This window comes from Mucor velutinosus (genome assembly GCF_035048745.1).
Source record: "Mucor velutinosus strain NIH1002 chromosome Unknown tig00000093, whole genome shotgun sequence".
NCBI lineage: Eukaryota > Fungi > Mucoromycota > Mucoromycetes > Mucorales > Mucoraceae > Mucor > Mucor velutinosus.
Window position 1 is genome coordinate 2,855,941 of NW_027041907.1, and position 15,063 is coordinate 2,871,003.

General features: G+C 39.3%; 7 protein-coding genes across 7 annotated transcripts; 6 read left to right on the top strand and 1 right to left on the bottom strand.

Annotated features, from left to right (window-relative positions):
- Positions 1 to 748: 748 nt before the first annotated feature.
- Positions 749 to 1,980, bottom strand: ATC70_002684 (uncharacterized protein; the record flags this gene model as incomplete). Its single annotated transcript, XM_064822054.1, has 5 exons — positions 749 to 809; positions 891 to 1,170; positions 1,264 to 1,608; positions 1,668 to 1,737; positions 1,957 to 1,980. 5 exons carry the CDS (start codon positions 1,978 to 1,980, stop codon positions 749 to 751), a joined length of 780 nt encoding a protein of 259 aa, XP_064681740.1.
- A 1,433-nt stretch (positions 1,981 to 3,413) lies between these two features.
- On the top strand, positions 3,414 to 3,728 carry VMA1 (H(+)-transporting V1 sector ATPase subunit A; the record flags this gene model as incomplete). Its single annotated transcript, XM_064822055.1, has 1 exon — positions 3,414 to 3,728. The coding sequence occupies one exon, from the start codon at positions 3,414 to 3,416 to the stop codon at positions 3,726 to 3,728; it is 315 nt and encodes a 104-aa protein (XP_064681741.1).
- Positions 3,729 to 6,657: 2,929 nt separating this feature from the next.
- On the top strand, positions 6,658 to 8,214 carry CDC34 (Ubiquitin-conjugating enzyme subunit; the record flags this gene model as incomplete). Its single annotated transcript, XM_064822056.1, has 3 exons — positions 6,658 to 7,563; positions 7,618 to 7,774; positions 7,868 to 8,214. The coding sequence occupies 3 exons, from the start codon at positions 6,658 to 6,660 to the stop codon at positions 8,212 to 8,214; spliced, it is 1,410 nt and encodes a 469-aa protein (XP_064681742.1).
- A 117-nt stretch (positions 8,215 to 8,331) lies between these two features.
- On the top strand, positions 8,332 to 9,328 carry ATC70_002687 (uncharacterized protein; the record flags this gene model as incomplete). Its single annotated transcript, XM_064822057.1, has 5 exons — positions 8,332 to 8,659; positions 8,714 to 8,829; positions 8,887 to 8,978; positions 9,033 to 9,192; positions 9,251 to 9,328. 5 exons carry the CDS (start codon positions 8,332 to 8,334, stop codon positions 9,326 to 9,328), a joined length of 774 nt encoding a protein of 257 aa, XP_064681743.1.
- Positions 9,329 to 9,514: 186 nt separating this feature from the next.
- On the top strand, positions 9,515 to 11,347 carry YCK2_2 (Palmitoylated plasma membrane-bound casein kinase; the record flags this gene model as incomplete). Its single annotated transcript, XM_064822058.1, has 6 exons — positions 9,515 to 9,595; positions 9,663 to 9,758; positions 9,818 to 9,894; positions 9,953 to 10,163; positions 10,216 to 10,418; positions 10,486 to 11,347. 6 exons carry the CDS (start codon positions 9,515 to 9,517, stop codon positions 11,345 to 11,347), a joined length of 1,530 nt encoding a protein of 509 aa, XP_064681744.1.
- An 825-nt stretch (positions 11,348 to 12,172) lies between these two features.
- ATC70_002689 (UDP-glucose 4-epimerase) lies at positions 12,173 to 13,406 on the top strand (the record flags this gene model as incomplete). Its single annotated transcript, XM_064822059.1, has 4 exons — positions 12,173 to 12,354; positions 12,406 to 12,802; positions 12,869 to 12,975; positions 13,043 to 13,406. 4 exons carry the CDS (start codon positions 12,173 to 12,175, stop codon positions 13,404 to 13,406), a joined length of 1,050 nt encoding a protein of 349 aa, XP_064681745.1.
- A 379-nt stretch (positions 13,407 to 13,785) lies between these two features.
- On the top strand, positions 13,786 to 14,544 carry SEC31_1 (protein transport protein S31; the record flags this gene model as incomplete). Its single annotated transcript, XM_064822060.1, has 2 exons — positions 13,786 to 13,840; positions 13,913 to 14,544. 2 exons carry the CDS (start codon positions 13,786 to 13,788, stop codon positions 14,542 to 14,544), a joined length of 687 nt encoding a protein of 228 aa, XP_064681746.1.
- Between the last annotated feature and the right edge of the window lie 519 nt (positions 14,545 to 15,063).

Sequence of the window (15,063 nt, forward strand, 5' to 3'; positions counted from 1 at the left end):
ATAGTGTTCAAGACTTAAACGAGTAGTGTAAATATTTATATACCAGACTAGACAGAGTGCGATCTTTCAATACTCGGCATCTCCCACAGCTGCTATATATGAGAACTAAACAAAAGAACCTACAATGAACATTCATGTCAAAAACATGATATTAACCACGTACAAGAGTGGCACACTAAAAAGTCTAGCCTTCTGTTATTGTCATTGTTGCATTAATAAGCTTTTAGTGTAACTATTAACTGATGCTTGATTCCCATTGGAACAAAAGCATGACATATTTGATGTGGGCAGGAAATCGAAGTTACGAGGTTTCCGCCAACTCGGATGAGTTTGTGAAGACGCAATGAACATCTCAAATTAGCCTGGCAAAGACTTGCACGCGCACAAGTGTTAATTAAAATGAAGAATGCCTAACCGCCATGTAATTAATTCTTTTGATGTACTTTTAACAAATAGAAGCCTTGGTTCTGTTTGCAGCAAACTTGACCAAAGAGTTTCTAGCTGTCTGATGGGGGGACCATTGGATCATTTGAAATAGAGCAGTCGTCTTTGGGACCAGCTTTCGATGGCCGTTAATGACCTTGGCACAGATTTGGAGGCTCCTGGCCGGTATGTTTTCTTGTTTCTCGGTATAGAGTTGCTTCTTGACATATGCAGCGTCAACATCTCCTTCGATGGTCGGTGATTGACAGAGCATCAGCGATGCAGATACCAGAGCCTTGATCTCTTTGGCAGTAATGTTCTTTGGTTATTTTGACTGCTCCATCTCATCCTCAATATCTTCTTCCTCAACAGCCTCATCACCGCCACTATCATCATCGATGAGATGAGCTTCCAGAGCATGAGCTGGAACCTGGGTACGGGCTTGTTCCAAAGCATAGGCTTCTTACTCAACGCGGGCTTTAGTAGACATGTTTTGGCTACGCTGGAAGAGAGCTTGAGACGAGTGATTGATAACATCAGAGTTCTTGTTATCCAAAAGTGACCAGAACAGTGTGTCCATATAGTGCTTCAAATCGACCCTTAGTTGTTTGGATTTGTTACCAGCAGCCTCCTTTTGCGTTGCTTTTTTGGTCCAAAGAACCTGTCTTGAGCTAGATGCATGGGAAGCAACATATCGAGAATAACTTGAGGTCAGCACGGTACTTGCTTGGTGATCTCTTGCGGCAGCTGTTCCATGGTGATGTCCAAGACACTGTGCAAATACAGTAACAAGAATGAGTGTCACTTGGTGCCATTACTACTGCCACTGCTTGTACTTACATGTCAGAGTGCATGGCTGCATTTTTGTCACTATGCAATAAAATTCATCGTAGTTACAGTACCATGGTACATTCTCGTTCAAATCATCCAGAGAAACAATAAGCTCCACATCTTGGAAGATGCCGTGGCCGTCCAGACCCAACAGTTGGAAATCCAGGCTAGAGAAGGACGACTCGAATAAAAGACCATTTAGAATGTGTGCTTGTAAGATGCCCAAGCATTTAGAAAGACCAACTATGGCCTGATGCGTTGTCTCCTGGAGAGCCTTCAACCTTTTCAAGAACAATTCATGACCCAAATTATTGTTGATGACACTCTTTAAGCCACGAGATATGGCATGAAGACCTGATTCATTTGATCATCAGCGGTAATTGCCCGTAGGAGGAATGCGGTTAATGGCTTACCGTTTCCCTTGCCTTTTGAAGATGATGGACCAGGCAAACCTGTCAAAGGGTCAGCAGCAGATGATGGAGGCTTTGAGGGGGGGGCGATTGGCAACAGATGACGACTTTGATGAGCCAGCCACAGATGTTGATTTCGAGGGACCAGCAGATGATGATGCCATTGGCTTCAAAGACACTATTGTGGTTAGATATGAAGCTCCACCAGCTCAGTTAGAGACATCTTAATTCCTGCCACAACAAAAACTTGCCAACAAACTAAACAGATTGCATCCGACGTGCCCTCATTTACCCTGTTTATCAAGTCTTGCGGCATAAGTATACAATGGCATATCTGAAGAATACAGCTTATTATATTGCATAAACCCGTAGCATGTCCCATATGTGACGAATATTTGTAGTCTATTTCAAAATACATGTTATTAATGAATCCTTGGTATGCTGAAAAGTCATGATTTTAAGACTAACTAGCTGTAAGTTGCTTTGTTCTGTTCTATTAAGCCTCACAGTTTGATGTATACATACTTTCCTCGTTTGAAAAGTGCCCTCTATATAATGCCGTTCAGCTCGTTCTTTGGTCCATCTCAGTTTCCCGGTAATATAGCTTTCTTTGTTTGATACAGAGACTTAATCCCAGAATCTTCAATTAATTTTATACAAAAATAAAATGCAATCTATTGTTGTATTTGATTATTGCTTTATTTTTTTATGAAACCTTATAAACCTGATTTCACTGCTCCTTATCTTACTATTGAATATAAAGATATAAATTGTATCTAATTAGATACCCTTTTATTACAAACACAAAACTATAGTAATAACAGATCAATAGGAAATTAACTGGTTGTAGACCTTCGCTGCTTCGACCTCTTAGCCAATCAAATCGCTCAAAAACCCCGCTGACCTAAAAAAAATTTTGCGAGGGTTTCCCCCTGTTTTGATGTGAGGCAAAATTTTAAGCGCCGCTATAATAGCAATATAGCCGTTACTATCATCAAACTTCCCCCAGGTGCTAGAGCATGCCTTACTTACACCATCTAGCTTTAAATTCAGGCGTTGAGACCCTCAATCATCGCTAAAGTAAGTAGCGATAACCAAGTGGAGGCGGCCTATCTACCTCCTGGTGTCGGATAAAGTCTTGTTGAGCTTCAGGGATAGGCACATCCACACAACGTAAAAAAAGGTATGCTTCAAAAGAAACATAATAATAATAAAAGAAAAAAGAACATAATACTATAAGAGTATAGCAGTATGTAGGCAAAAAAAGGAAAAAATGCTCACATGAAGCAAGTCAAAGAAAAGCATAACAAATACAACATCAAAGATGTTTAAAAAAGCTCATTGCTGTTGCAAGAACAATGCATACATGAGCAACGTGCACGGTAGTAATAGTCGGATGTAAAGCAACATGACTCAAATACACATAACTGCTGCAAAAGCAACAGTGGTATTATAAGCTTGCGATACAACATAATGACTAATATTGTTTCATGTAAATCTACAGAGGAAACACCACCAACAAAAGAAAAAGAAGAAAAAAGCGCAACAACGCAAACATCATGAATGCATTATCACGGGAAAGGAAGCAATAATATAAGCGTTCAAAGAAGTTTTATACCATTGCGACCAGAAGAAAGAACATACTTACCACTTATCACAGCCACAGATAAACCAGAAGAGTATAGGCAATTACCGGAGACAGGCCAGAGAACGAGCATGCACCAAATACAGTAGGCCGGGAAAGACCATATGGGCAGCAGCAGCAACACCAGCGCCATAGAAAAACTAAAGAAGAACGAACGCCATCAGCAGAGAGCAGACAAAGGCCAAAGAAGTTACTTACTACTTATCATCACCACAGATAGACCAGAGAATATGCAATCACCAGAGGTAGACCAGAGAACGAGCATACATCACAGAGAGCAGACCAGAAAAGACCAGACTAGCATTAGCAGCAATACCAGCAGCAATACCATCAGCAAGACCATCAGCAAACACCGTCAGCAACACCGTCAGCAAACACCGTCAGCAACACCGTCAGCAAGACCATCAGCAATACCATAAAAACCCAAAGAACGAGCGACACCAGAGACCAGGCAAAGACTAAAGAAGCAGCCGCCATTGATAGAGACAACAGAAGTAGCTACCAGAAATAATAACCAAAGAATCAAACAACAGAGATGGCAGAGAAGTAATGGCAGAAGCACCTACGTCAAACAGGCAAAAAAAATTATCGAAACCTAATAAACAAATTCAATTAGTGCTGATTATACGTCTTCTAGTGTTCGTTATCAAATGGTACCTACTATATTCCACTTCAATAAAGCGTTATCAAGTACTTTTAAAAGTACAAAGCCGTGTCATCAGAAGTTAGAGTGTTGTTTTTCAATCGAAAGGGTTCCCAAATCGATATGGTTTGATACTAAACGCGTTTTGCAAAAAAGATAAAAAAACGAATGCATGGAAAATGAGAGGGTGCCATAACCGACGTCACGGCCAGTAGATCTGGTCTCAGCCTTCTGCCGTGGTGGCAGCCGCAACTGCTGCACTTTAATTTGAAATTGTGCAGTGGATAGTTTCATGTTCAAATTCGACTTGATTTCACATTCCTTAGACATTTTTGCTAAATTTAACTATGAAAAATGTCGTTGTAATACTTTACTTTCTAATGCATTTATATAAAGTCAATGAAGGCGCGTCGAATGATGCTGATTACATTTAGCTTTCAGGCCGAAAATAATGAGCAATCTGCAAAAATACGAAAGCAGGTTTTCTGTAAATATGTCAGCATTTAGCATATGAAAGTCTCATAAAAAGAGCTTTCAGTGCTGCATTCCATTTTGACGATCGGTTTGGTCTGATATGTATCATAGGAAAAGTCTTCATTTTTGGGGTGAAAATGCAATCGTTTCATTTTCAAGAATTTTCCCTTGCTAATACTCATGTAAAAACGACAATTTTCATGAATTTGCAATGACCCAAAAAAAAAACTGAGATAAAGCATCAGTAAGCAAGATGTATCAAAGGTGAGCCGTTTGTTGCTATTCCAGGCGCACAGAACGCTTTGTAGCATGAGTTATAATTTATTATAAATAAATTATTTATATAAAAGAGCATGAAATTAATTAGGTAAAGAATATCGGTTATTACATTGGAAATACGAGGGTTTATATACTATTCGAATTGAGGGATTTGATGTGAGGATAAGGTATTAGATGAGTTGATTTGGGTGATAGGATAATAGATTGGATCTATTATCTTCAACGTGCCATGATTCGGATCCTAACTGAATCCTGTTTCATGTCAAAGTTTATGATCTGATGTGATCTGTCCTTGAACTGATTGTTCCTACGTATTTGGAGATCCGGTTTAGAAATGATGCATCAAGTTATTCGTGCTTGAAAATAGCTATCTTTGAACAAGATTCGACCTGAAAAGAGGGCGTTATAGGTTGTGTCGTTAAGCGAATAATTGTTAAGTACAAAGAGTAAAAGGATTATTATTTGTAGCTTATAAAAAATGTTCGATATTATAAAAACAAGAAAAGACTTTTTTGAATAAGATCAGACATAAAAACTAAAGATTTATTGATAAAGACAAGAGTTATTCTATTTATACTAAGTTCTGAATGCCAAAATAGCAATTTATCTTGTACAACGCTTATCACATCTGGTGAACCTCAGTATTTAGATAGCTGAGATGCACTTCAATTATCATAGCTTGTCCATGTTGTTGCACAACACAGGCATATCTACCCATCAAGAATACCTTAATCTTTATAGACAGTTGTAGCCCTTCTGGCACAATAAAACTTATTTGGCATAAACATTGGCAACATTCATGATACCGACTACAAATCCTGTTGAGCAAGTGTCAACACCAACAAAGTATAGTAAAATCAAGTTTGAATGGCTTCGCAGAGCTGCTCTGCGGAATAAGTCAGCCCCAGCCAAATTGTCGAAAAACGATCATTCAAAGCCAAATTTTGCTACCTACAGTGGCGCATATAAATTTTCTTTTGTGCGCCAGCATTATTCAATGCACGGCCTGGATTTATTTTATAGCCTTGAGCATCATACAAACATTTCTGTACTGCTATAAAAAAAAAACGGTGTTTTGCTACTGTAAATTCTTATTTGAGGGTTGGAAATTCGATTTCTGAAAGGAAATGCCATCGTAGGTGGCCTAGCTATGTCTGATTCTGTAGCGCAAACGCAGTGGATCAAAATTTAACTAATAGAAAAGAAGCCAGGTTGAGTTGGCAGATGTGCAGCCTATAATAGCGTCAAAACACTGGTCTTTTTATCATGTTGGCTTGTTTTATACTTTCCGCGCTTAATTAATTGACAACCAATGTAGCGACTGAAGATCTCTTTCTATATTGAACAACCTTCCAAAGTGGGCATATAATCGTCCTAATATAAAGTCTTTAGAATCAACGTAGAGCATGAAAAGGCTGTTCCCCTTCTTGGTAAAGTGAGCAGTATAGCTTAAAACCTTCGCCAGACCACAGCGAAGCAAGATATCACTAAGAAGGCTGAGGATCTATGACACATAAGGGTGATAGAGTGAGGGTTGAGCAATTACATTTCAGAATAAGAATACTCTTCATGGTATGCAAATACAGTAACGACGTATGGCTCCTGCCTCTAAAGTTTAACAGTAGTAACCCTTTCATTTTCACCATGTAATTTCCCCCAACCTAAAGCAAATCAATTAATAATTCATAGGTTGCTTGCTTGGGACACTCCAAATTAGCTATAAATCCGCCAATGCAGAATTTTCTTGATTCCACATTACAAACATGTGTTCCTGTCGTCTTAATTTTTGTATCCACAAAGGGACCTGTACCGCACAACAGCGTGAGAGAAAATCTGCAATAACCTATCTTTCCACATGATAATAAACAGCCCGAAAAGTGTATTTATTCAACCCCTTTCCTCTGGAGGTTTTGCATTCCACGTTCGATAAACTTTACATAGATCATTTCAATATGGACACCTCGACAACAAGGACATTTTTCCCTTCCAAGGAGCGTATCAACACTCGTGAGCACTACCTGAAGATAAAGAAACACTTGGCAGCAAAAAGTGGCATTATCTATCATCGGGGCGGCACGACGCATACCAGAGACGATACAGATGTGGAATTGGATTTTCGCCAAGAAAGCAATTTCTCATATTTGTCCAGCGTGGAAGCAGCTGGATTTCATATTTTCATGGTGTTGGAAGAAGACACGATTTACTTGGTTCGACCTGACAGGCCCAAAGCAGAGCAACTCTGGAAAGGCATACCTGATCCTGATGCAGACTTGATGGAGAAATATAATGTGGATCACATTTTGCTAGACACACAACTCAAGGACTTTCTGAAGGATTTGGAGCCACAAGTAATTTTTGCATTGGATTTTACAGACATGGATTACGACAACTACATCCCAATCGAATATGAGAGCCGAGTAGATAGGAGTCGTCTCAAAAGCGCTATTCACGAAGCAAGGCTAACTAAATTTCCCTGGGAGATTACCTTACTACGCTACGCAGCACACATATCATCGCATGCTCATATGAGCCTCATGTCGTATTGCGGAGAAAAGTACAGACAAAAGCAGGAGATCAATGAAGCAGAACTGGAGGCAAAATTTCGATGGATCTGTGGCAAAAATGGACTTTCAAGGCAATGTTATATTCCAATCATAGCATCTGGCCCAAGAGCAGCCGTTTTACACTACACTGATAATGACAAGAGCATTCCCAATCATCAGCATGCACTTGTACTAGTGGATGCAGGAGGAGAATATCGCTGCTATGGAAGCGATGTAACAAGAACCTTCCCAGCGTCCACCAAATTTTCAGATGAGGCCAAAACCATATACAATATTGTACTGAAAGCTCAAAATGTAAATCGTATCACCATTGCATATATTGTCGCTCAATACTGACTGCGCTCTCAGGCTGTTTTATCGAGATTGAAACCGGGAGTATTCTGGAAGGACATGCATGACTTGGTAGTACGGATATTGTGCCATGAACTGGTAAAGATAGGCCTTTTGATTGGTGACGAGACAGAACTATTACAGTTGGGAGTCTATCGAGCTTTTTACTTCCATGGTAGGTGCATAGAGCTTCGTATCTTAAAGGATCTATGAATGAGTCATATGAATGTGTACATACAGCCAATGCTGACTGCAACATTGAACGTAGGAACGGGACATAGTGTGGGCTTGGATTGTCACGATGTTGGCGGGAAAGAAATTAGCATCCTGGACAACACCAGGAAAGGATCCTCGCTTCTTCTGTTACAGAAGCCATTGGATGAGAATATGGTGATCACTGTAGAGCCTGGTCTTTATTTCAACGATGTTAGCATTGATCTGTGGACAAAAGACTCTACCTATAAGCCATATTTTAACATGGATAAAATTAATCAATATCGGGTAGTCGGTGGCGTCCGTATTGAGGATACAGTGCTGATTACTCATGACGGTATCGAGAACTTTACTGTTGTGCCTAAAGAAGTTCATGACATTGAAGCATTAATGCAACAATAAAGTACACTACACCACTTCATTAAATCGGCGCTACCCACATGTCGCTCCATACCATGCGCACCCTTGCCCTTTAAATTTTTAGCAGTTCACTTCATTCTGTTTGTTTTGTCTCTAAAAATGTCCTCTCGTTTATTCAAATCACTCGTTTCCACCCAACTCCCTAAGGCAGCAGCAGCAATAGCTTCTCTATCAGTAAGACCAACTATCGCTCGAGTTGCTTGGCAGCCACCCGTCTTTACAACTACTGCTACACGTTTTTATGCAAAGAAAAGCAAGGACAACAAGAAGAAATCAAATGAATCCAAGACAGCAGCCTCAGCAGAGCAAGAAGAGGAGGAATTTGTCCGTCAATTCAACGAGAAACAAACTCAAGAGAAATATGAGAAATTGATCTCTCAATTGAAAGAGCATTTGAGTGTCATGCGAATGGGAAGAGCCAACCCATGTAAGTGTTTACAAGGTATAATGGTTTGGGCTTGTATTGAACATTGTGCCGTAGCTTTGTTGGATAATGTCCGTGTTCGCATCGAGCATTCCCACTTCTCTTTGAAGGATCTCGCTCAGGTAACGGTCAGAGATCCCCAAACGCTTTTGGTCACTGTTCATGACGCTGATGTAAGTGCTTTATCTCAAGTGTTGTGACATGTAGGTTGTTGACCAAATTGTGCCTAGTACATGTCAGCTGTAGACAAGAGTATTCGTGAAGCTGGATTGAACTTGAATCCTATTATAGATAACAAAATGATTAGAGTGCCCATCCCCAAGTAAGTCATATGCAAATCAAGATGATATGTACCCTGTGTTAAATGCGGTTGTAGGCCTACCAAAGAATCCCGTGATAAAATGGCCAAACTTGTCAGCACAACAGGTGAGCAAACCAAGCACAAGGTGAGATCCCTTCGTCAAGATGGCATGAAGCAGCTGAAGCATGATGCCAAGCATCAATCTGCAGACGAAATCAAAAAGCTGGAGAAGACTGTAAGTTCAGATATGACCTGAAATGGCATTACAATTGTACTCAGGCCCTCTCAATTAGGTGCAAAACTTGACTGACAAATACAACAAATCTATCGACGAGCTATTAAAGGCCAAGATCAAGGAGATTCAGTCCTAATAAAATCCGTTCATATTGATCCGAGAGATGGTGCTTACATACACTGTATATATTGGGGGATTGTGGGGGGGGGGCTTTCTTTTTTCGTATTACATAACCAAATAAATGAATATAAATAGCCTATTTAGTTTGATATCTCTTCCTCTTTCTTTTTTCTTTATTTCATTTTAATCAACTAATCCAAGAATGACTGTGTCAATGAAGCCTTCAACCTCTACCACCTTGAATGATGGTGCAAGACATCATCATCATACCCTCTCTACCTTGGTAAATTTTGCTTCCCCTGTATACAATGCAACGAAAATATTCCTAATGCCGTTTTTGTATAAAATAGGATTTTCAGGGTGCAAGCTCTGCCGCTGCTGCCAAAACCATGAAGGTAGATCTTGCCAATCTAGCAAGTTTGATCAAGGACGAAGAGGAACGCAAGGTGTGCTTATCGCATATATGCCAGATAAAAAAAAAAGCTTATCGTGTTTGGAAATTTAGACATTTAATCAAGAAATGGACGGGTTTTACATGCTCTTTACTCGCTACTTGAATGAGAAATCCAAAGGCACCAAAATGTAAGGTTGATTGAGAGCTGCTTTTACTATGGTTTTGCTAATTTGCCATGATATATAGTGATTGGGAAAAAATTCAATCGCCATCTGCAGAGCAAATCGTGCCTTACGCTGATTTACCTGTGGAATCATCCGCCTCAGATCTTACTAAACTGGCTGTTCTTAAATTGAATGGTGGTCTAGGAACCACAATGGGCTGTGTTGGCCCGAAATCTGCCATTGAAGTGCGTGACAATATGACATTTTTGGATCTTAGCGTTCGTCAAATTGAGGTGAGTAACTGCATTAAAAAGCGAGAATCCTCGTCTAATGCAATGATGGCAGTATTTGAACAAAAAGCACGATGTGAGCGTTCCATTTATCTTGATGAACTCTTTCAATACCGATGATGATACCAAAAGAATTGTCCAAAAATATGCCTCGCACAATGTGGATATCATAACTTTCAATCAAAGCCGCCATCCTCGAATCAAAAAGGAATCTCTTTTGCCCGTTCCCAGAACGCCTAATTCTCCTATCGAGCAGTGGTACGTGTGAAATATGGGTCTTTTTGAAATATGTAACTCAATTGCATATTTGTTTGTGTGTTCCCAGGTATCCTCCTGGACATGGTGATATCTACGAATCACTGTATAACTCTGGGTTGCTGGATCAGTTATTGGAGCAGGGTAAAGAGTACCTCTTTGTGTCTAATGTGGATAATTTGGGGGCTACTGTCGATATCAACATTCTTCATCACATGGTGGAGACTGATGCTGAATTCATAATGGAAGTAACCGACAAAACCAAGGCTGACATCAAAGGCGGTACTCTGATTGATTACGATGGTCAGATCCGTCTTTTGGAGATTGCTCAGGTGCCTGACGAGCATTTGGAAGACTTTAAATCCATCAAGAAATTCAAGATTTTCAACACCAACAACTTGTGGATCAACTTACGGGCAGTCAAGCGTGTCATGGATGAGGCTGCCATGGACTTGGAGATTATTGTCAACAACAAGACAACTGACAGCGGCGAGAAGGTGATTCAGTTGGAAACTGCTGTTGGCGCTGCTATCAAGCATTTTAAAAATGCGCATGGCATCAACGTTCCTAGAACTCGCTTCCTGCCTGTCAAATCGACCTCTGATTTATTCTTAGTCACGTCCAATTTATATTCCCTTGTGCATGGTGAACTGGTTGTCAATCCTCAACGTATGTTCAACAATGTCCCACTTATCAAATTGGGCGAGGACTTCAAGAAGGTTCAAAACTTCCTCACAAGATTCAAATCCATTCCTCATATCTTGGAATTGGATCATCTGACGGTTACTGGAGATGTCACATTTGGAAGCAATGTAGAGCTGCGCGGTACCGTTATCATTGTTGCCAATCATGGTGAACGCATTGATATCCCATCAGGTTCAATCTTGGAGAACAAGGTTGTTTCTGGCAATTTGCGTATTCTTGATCATTAAATACACTGCATTGTATATCTCTTTTTTCCGTCCTTACACTTAATATTTATAATAAACAGATACAAGAGTCGCATTACTGCAAGCAAACACTAAAGACAAATGCTTTTTGTATACAGAATTTCGCAGTAGTAGTTTGGGAACTATCCACAGAAACGCTATCAAAATGTATGGCAACTACTAAATTCTTGCTTCAGGGGTAAAATATGACGTCTCGATCAACTTGACGCTTCAAAGTGGGCGTACGTTTCTATGAGTTTGCGTTTATAAGCTCACAAGACGTAATTATTCCTTAAGAAGTCTTGCTTCCTACACACTTTTTAAGATTTGGTAAGCAAAAATTCAAATGTTGCTACTAACACGATCAGGTTGCATTAGAATGCACTCTTTAACGTTCCATATAACTAATTTACTAGCATGTTTAATAAATTGGAGAAAGTGCTCGCTTAATTAAAACTTTAAGTTGGTCTTTTCCAAGGATTCTGTACCTGTAGAATGATCTGATAAATATTTCGGTACGACATGTGCAAACCTATCAGTTAATTCAAGGACAAGACCGCTTGCGCTTTATTCATTTCTTTTTGCTGATGCAATCTTCACATTGAGTACATCTCCAGCAGTTTTCCAGTAGTATCTAATACTCCCATTTTTCTGACAAGGCGCTTGCTTCATCTTCAAACCAAAATACAGCACATGAGTGATTCCTTCTGAGGTGTCACAACTCGTTCTTTTGTGGCACCTTTAAGCTTGTTGGAGTAGCAGAATTACCTCCAGCACAGGCTGAAAATTTTTCCTCTTTATCTATTTCTCCTTAATTTTGAGAATTCAATGGCTATTCAGTCTATTACTACAGCTGAAAAGGAATCCGTAGCCAAATTAAAGGCAAAGTTGGGCGATATCAAACAAGCAGCACAAGTTTCTGAGGGCTACAAGCTCTGGGATATTGCTCTTGACCAAGATTCAACGGATCCTAAACTTGATGTCCTTTTAGTCAAATTTATCAGAGCCAGGTAATGAAAGAATGGTCGTTCAACTGATTATTGTAATCTCACTAGAAGCAGAGAATCTGATTTGGCTAAAGCTACTCAAATGTTGACTGATACTTTGATTTGGAGAAAGGATTTCGGGGCAGATAACCTTTTGGACGAGGCCATTGATGATAGTGTTCTAGGATCAGTCAGTTACATTTACAAGACAGACAAAGAGGGTCGCCCTGTCTGCTATAATTTCTACGGCGATATTGACCAAGAAAAGGTATTTGGTGACAAGGATAAATTCATTCGTTGGAGAGTTCAAGTCATGGAAAGGGGCGTTCAGTTGATTGATTTTGAGAACACGGATTCCATGGTTGTTATTCATGATTACAAAAACGCATCTCTCTTTGGCCGTTCGAGCAATGCCAAAGCAGCTACAAAGGAAATCATCAAGATTATGCAAGATAATTATCCAGAATTTTTGGTAGGATGCCAATTCAAATGACCATTCTCTCTCTATTACATTTGCTCACATGCAGTATACAAATAGGCTACCAAACTCTTTGTCAATGTACCCTATTGGGGAGCAATGATTTTCAAGTTGGTTCGTCCATTACTGTCTGAAGCAACTACCAAGAAATTCGTGGTTTGCTCAAAGTAAATCGAAACACAGAAAGTTCTTTTAAATAGACATTTGAAATCTAACCCATCGATTTATATTTAGTGACGAACTCTATCAGTCATTGACCAATATCATTGATGAAGCCAATTTACCAAAGGCCTATCAAAAGGCCGATGGCACCAAGGAAAAGGAAGTTACAATTGCTTCCAAGCAAGAACAAGAGAAGATAGAAAAGGCTTCATCTGCTGATATTACAACATCTGAAGCAGCAGCAACAGCAATAGCAGCAGCAGCCCCTGTTACTGACGTACCTGCCGGTCCTGAATTAAAACTTACCGAAGAACCAATTACAAAAGTTGAGCCTACCACGGCTGATAATATCATTTCTGAAGATACTGAAGCTACCAATGTCGCAGATACTGCTGCTACCAACACAGCCGCCACAGCAACAAATACTACTTCTTAAAAATGTTCGACTTTTAAAACACACTGTCAGCTATACTCTATTACATTATTATTAATTTCTAAATGAAAGAATATCATTTGTTTGTATGATTTTCTTTTGACCTCCTTAAATATGGATTTTTGATTATGTAAATGGAAGATTTGAAGTGTCTTGTGTGGTTTCATAAAAACCCTTCTTTTCTGTCCTCCGGCTCAGCACCAGCAGGACAAACATTTTCATCGATAAGTCTTGTTGGTTTGATTGGTTTATTCAGTCTAGCATTTTTGCCATTTATATCATATATAATTCCCTTTTTCTCTAGTATAAATATACCTCTTTACACTACACTTTACTTTTTCTTTAACTATATGCTTTTAATTTCTCTTCAATACAACAACGAATGTCATTTATTAACACAACTCAAGTCATTTCAAATAATTCAGAAGCGTTATTAGGTATTTTTTCACTCAACATGTGGCTGCTCAATTGTAAACTCAATCATCCTTTTTTTTTTTTTTTTTTTGCAGCCTTTACTACGTTAACAGCACAAAACCTCTTGAATTGCTCAATCAGTAAAAATTGCAGATCGCTACCACCATTGACCGAATTCATTCATGATCTTTACTCCAAGACAACTACCAAACGATCGTCCTACCGAGGGGGCCTACCTTGTGCAGTCAAGCTATTCACTCTGATTTATCTCTTGAGATTGAAATCAAAATTACCTGATAATGCAAAGGGAGGACCTGATACACCATATCGATTGTTTCTAGCGGCAGTTTTAACAAGCTCTAAATATCTGTCTGAAACTGGCACAGGATTAACCAGCACGCACCTATCAGCATTGACAAACTCTGTATATACACCTAAAGATATCAATCGAATGGAAAGAAGCTTTCTGGGGCTGATTCGCTATGATTTGTGGGTATCGACACAAGATATTCAATCATTCATCAAACTGTATGGCGATCTGATTCAAATGGACATTTGCAATGTGAATCTACCTCAACAGCCAATGATCCAGCAACGTTGCAATGAAAATACTATTGATACCACACATAACTCCATTCACACAACAACAACGACTACGGCATCTGATAAGACAACGAATACCAATGCCACTAGTACCAAATCAAAGGCAATCTTGCATCCTGCTTAGGTATCTTATACCATTTACCCACTATATATATATATATAATTACATAATGACAATGTACATACTATCGCACAATAAACGTTTTGTTTCTCTTTTCTTCTTATTCTAAATGCTCGCCTTGTTATTTTAAGGAAATCCGAAATGTTCCAATGGAGTAAATGTCCTTAGTTCACAACGTTTTTAATGTACCCATTTACGAGACGATAAGCTAATTCAAGGCAACATAACAAACATGAGCATCTCAAGTATCACATGTCATTTCTTGTAGACAATACACACCTATCATTGCTCAGGAATACACGCACCATTCCAAATCAATCTTTATTTCGACGGGTCATGGCAGATGTTTCGAGTGCCTATTTCCTTGTAAAGTAAACTTTTATCGTAAAATATTCGGAATCATACGCAGGAACCCTTAAAAGTTTTAATTCTGTGGCCATCAGTGAATCCGAAGTTTAACGTGATATCCCAAATACGGAGCATAATAAAGCCATCAAAACTTGAGTCTAATCAAAAAAAAAA